The sequence below is a fragment of the Terrapene carolina genome, unplaced genomic scaffold (genome assembly GCF_002925995.2).
Source record: "Terrapene carolina triunguis isolate 2854851 unplaced genomic scaffold, T_m_triunguis-2.0 Scaffold10301, whole genome shotgun sequence".
Lineage (NCBI taxonomy): Eukaryota > Metazoa > Chordata > Testudines > Emydidae > Terrapene > Terrapene triunguis.
The window spans coordinates 1-3,994 of NW_020674652.1; the positions used below are offsets into that span (position 1 = coordinate 1).

The 3,994-nt window shown below is 47.4% G+C and overlaps 1 gene segment (V, D, J or C); it reads right to left on the reverse strand.

Annotated features, from left to right (window-relative positions):
• Positions 1 to 2,971: 2,971 nt before the first annotated feature.
• Positions 2,972 to 3,516, reverse strand: LOC112123580 (the record flags this gene model as incomplete). The annotated part of the segment is given in 2 exon segments: positions 2,972 to 3,325; positions 3,443 to 3,516. Coding segments are annotated over 2 exon segments (400 nt in total), but the record flags the coding sequence as incomplete, so codon positions are not given.
• Between the last annotated feature and the right edge of the window lie 478 nt (positions 3,517 to 3,994).

Consider the following 3,994-nt stretch of genomic DNA (forward strand, 5'->3'; position numbering starts at 1 on the left):
GAAATGAATAAATATACACACGGGGGCACCATTCTACGTGTCTTTGAGTGTTTGAGCCTTTCGGGCATGCTAGGGTCACTATTTCAATATCTTCTCTGCAATCCTGAGGGCTGGAAACCTCCTTACCTAGTCACTGAAAGCCGAGGTGCTCATGGAATCACTGGACTCCAGAATCTGGGGCTTTCAGCAAAACCCCTAATTAGTGCTGGACTCGCTATAAAACCACAAGAGATGGTGACTCTGATGAAGGGCAATGAAGCTGGGAACTTAAAGGTTAAATTTGGCCCCTGTTCAATGGGAAACCAGTGCAGAGAGCGGTGCCCGGAATGATGGGCTCTCGGACACCTGGGGTGCTGAGTAATTGGGCTGGATTTCCCCTACCCCCCTGGCTGCTCTGTCAGCATCTCTTTTGTCAGCACCACCTCCTTCCCCGGTCCCCTTCTCTGTGGGAGTCCCACAGGGCTCCCTCCTTGTCCTCTCCTTTTCTCTCTCTGAGCCTTATCCTTCAGTATCTCCATCTGCTCACATGGGGTCAGTCTCACCTCTGTGCTGATACACTTCTCCACTCTGACTGTGACAGGTTGGACCCCCCCCCCCCATCCAGGGTGCCACCTGAGGTGCTGGGGTCTCACTGAGCCCGCCCTTTCCAGCAGCCTGGGTTTTCACACCCTGTTTGTGCTGTGCTAGGCTCTCAAGCCCTCTATAGCGCGCACACACACACAGTAAAGGCCACACCCAGCTGTAGATACAGACTGAAGTCAGCGCTGTGTGAGAGGATTCACCCTGCACTCATGTGCACACCCCCTTTGGGGAGTAAACTCAAAATAATATTGTCTTGCGCTGTATAGAAAGATCTGCACAGCGCTAGCACATAAAAATTCTCTCTCTCCCTCAATGTGAGGAGAGATATGCACAGCTTCTTGCCCCCCCCAGATAATAATTGCAGAAAATGGGTTTAAGAATAAAAAAACCAAGTTTATTAACTATAAAAGGCAGATACTGGCACTAGAAAAGGTTCAGAGAAGGACCACTAAAAAGATTAGGAGTTTGGAAAGGGTCCCATATGAGGAGAGATTAAAGAGGCTAGGACTTTACAGCTTGAAAAAGAGGAGACTAAGGGGAGGATATGATAGAGGTATATAAAATTATGAGTGATGTGGAGAAAGTGGATAAGGAAAAGTTATTTACTTATTCCCATAATACAAGAACTAGGGGTCACCAAATGAAATTAATAGGCAGCAGGTTTAAAACAAATAAAAGGAAGTTCTTCTTCACACAACGCACAGTCAATTTGTGGAACTCCTTACCTGAGGAGGTTGTGAAGGCTAGGACTATAACAGCGTTTAAAAGAGAACTGGATAAATTCATGGAGGTTAAGTCCATTAATGGCTATTAGCCAGGATGGGTAAAGAATGGTGTCCCTAGCCTCTGTTTGTCAGAGGGTGGAGATGGATGGCAGGAGAGAGATCACTTGATCATTACCTGTTAGGTTCACTCCCCTGGGGCACCTGGCATTGGCCACTGTCGGTAGACAGGATACTGGGCTAGATGGACGTTTGGTCTTACCCAGTACGGCCGTTCTTATGTTCTTATGTAGATTTTAAGTGATTATAAGGGATAGCAAAGAGAACAAGGCAGATTACTAAGAAAATAAAACAAAACAGGCATACTAAGCTTAAAATCTTAAAGAGACTGGTTTCAAGAAATATTTTCGCACCCTAAGTGTTGTTTAGACAAGTTGCAGAGTTTCTATAGCTTAGAGTTCCAGTTATTTCTCTTTACAGACTAGACTCCTGTCTTAGTCTGGACTCAACCCTAGCCTGTCGTACTGCTCAGTTCCTTTGTCTCTTCAGTTACTTTCAGCAGTCTTTCTTCTTGGGCAGGAAGGCAATGGAGACGAGTCTTGTTTGCCTTACTCCCCAGCCTTAAATAAGATTTACACAAGGCAGGAATCTTTTGTTTCCCAGTCTTGACCTTCCGCCCTTCTTTTAGTGGAAAATTACTCGAAGTCCAAGATGGTGTTTAGTACCAGGTGACAGGACCACCTGACCTAGTAGTGTCACAGATAGGTCGCAGGACGCCTCTCAGGAAGGAGTGAAATGACTATCTTCAAAGTCTTATTCTTTTTTCCTAATAGTCCATCAAGGCTAATGGCCTGTTGTCTGGTGTGTGTCTCCCAAATACACACACAGCTATAATTGTTACATAGTCGATATTCCTAACTTTAAACACAGAAATTATACATGCATAGAAATTGGATAATCACAGTCAGTCAAATGTAATCTTTTGGGTGATACCTTACAAGACCCATCTGGCATAAAAATATATCTCAGTTATGCCATGTCCATATTATAAGCACATTTCCCTAAAGAATATAGGGTGTAATGTCACACCAGCCCTGTCTCCTGCTGCTCATTCTCCCATCTGGCATGTTCTCGCCAGTATTCCGCCCTTTAATGGCTCATCTGGTGTCAAGCTCACAGTGCCCAAAACTGAGCTCAGAAATCTGCCCTGCCAACCCCTCTCAGCCAGTGATGTCGCCTGAATAGCTCTTGGTTTCCTTATGTGTGGTGCCTCATGCCCCATTCCCCTCTATACACATCCACTCCTCTGCCTCTGATGTGTTTCTGCATCAGAAATCTCAGGGCCTGACTCCATTGTCTTTGTTGAGTCCTTGGGGAAGATCTGAGAAGGAATTAAATTGTGCTGACACTTATGGCTGTGATAGGAGTGTTGTCTCTCGCTCCCCACTCTGATAGCAGAGGGGATGCTGAGTCTTAGGGAGAAGAAGGTGATAGTCCCCATCCTGCAGAAGGCGAATGAGGAGGGAGCCGGAAATAGCTGTATGGACTGAATTTCCTGGTCACAAACTGCTGTGTGATTTGTCACAGCCAGAGACAAAACTGTGCAACTGGTGAACTTTGCACAGGGCCCAGGCCAGGGAGAGGAGGGAAGGGTGTTTTTGTCTCACTTCCCCATCTGTCTGTATCACTGTGTGGAACAGCAGTGCCACTCTTCCGCACAGCACAGTAATAATCAGCCTCATCCTCTGCCAGGGCCCCGGAGATGGTCAGATAGCCGGCGTTACTGGACGTGTCTTTGGAACCAGAGAATCGAGCAGGGACCCCTGAGCCCTGGCCCTTGTTGGACTCTGAATAGTAATACAGCAGGTATCGTGGAGAATTCTCAGGTTTCTGCTGGTACCAGGACACAACGTGGTCACCGATGCTGGTCCCACTGCTCAGGGTGCAGGAGAGTTTCACGGTGTTTCCTGGGGACACTGACACTGAAGGCGGCTGAGTCACCACAGTCTGCGAGCTGGAACCTGGAAAATATGGTGGAAATTTATCAACACCTCCCTGTCAGTCCCCAGCCACTACTGAATCTCGTGGTGCATTGGCTTCAGCAGCAACTTATTTAACCCGCTCTCCCTTGTTCTCACCTGTGCACCACGTCCCCAGCAGGAGGATGAGGGGAGCCCAGAGCATGATGAGGAGATTTTGGGCCCTTAGGAGAAAACAGCCAGATCCACTGAGAAGGGCTGACAGTCTCTGCCCCTTATATTGATCCTCTTGGGGGGAAGCATCTAAGCTCCACCTTTATTCTAGTTTGTTCTTATCTGATTGGGTCCTATGATCACAGAGAGCTGGGCACGTGGGAGGAGAAACCATCCTTTAGTGAGGAGCTCCTGCTCTATAAGGTCACTAGCTCAGCTCCACTCCAGCAATGACCGTCTGCCAGGATCAAGGTTTCATTTGAATGCTCGCAGTGGAGGCTGCTGGAGTTCAAACTGTGCGACAGTTTCCATTCTAACCCCTCATTTTCAGTTATTTGTAACTTTCCCAATCCTTCCCCTTTCGGCCTGTCATTTCCCTGCTTTGTCTGAGGGGTCATTGATCACTCACATTGATCAGAAACCAACTCAGCAGTTTCTGAGAAGGAGGAGAGGGCAATAAATACACTTTGCCCAGGATTAACCATTTCTGGAGCTAAC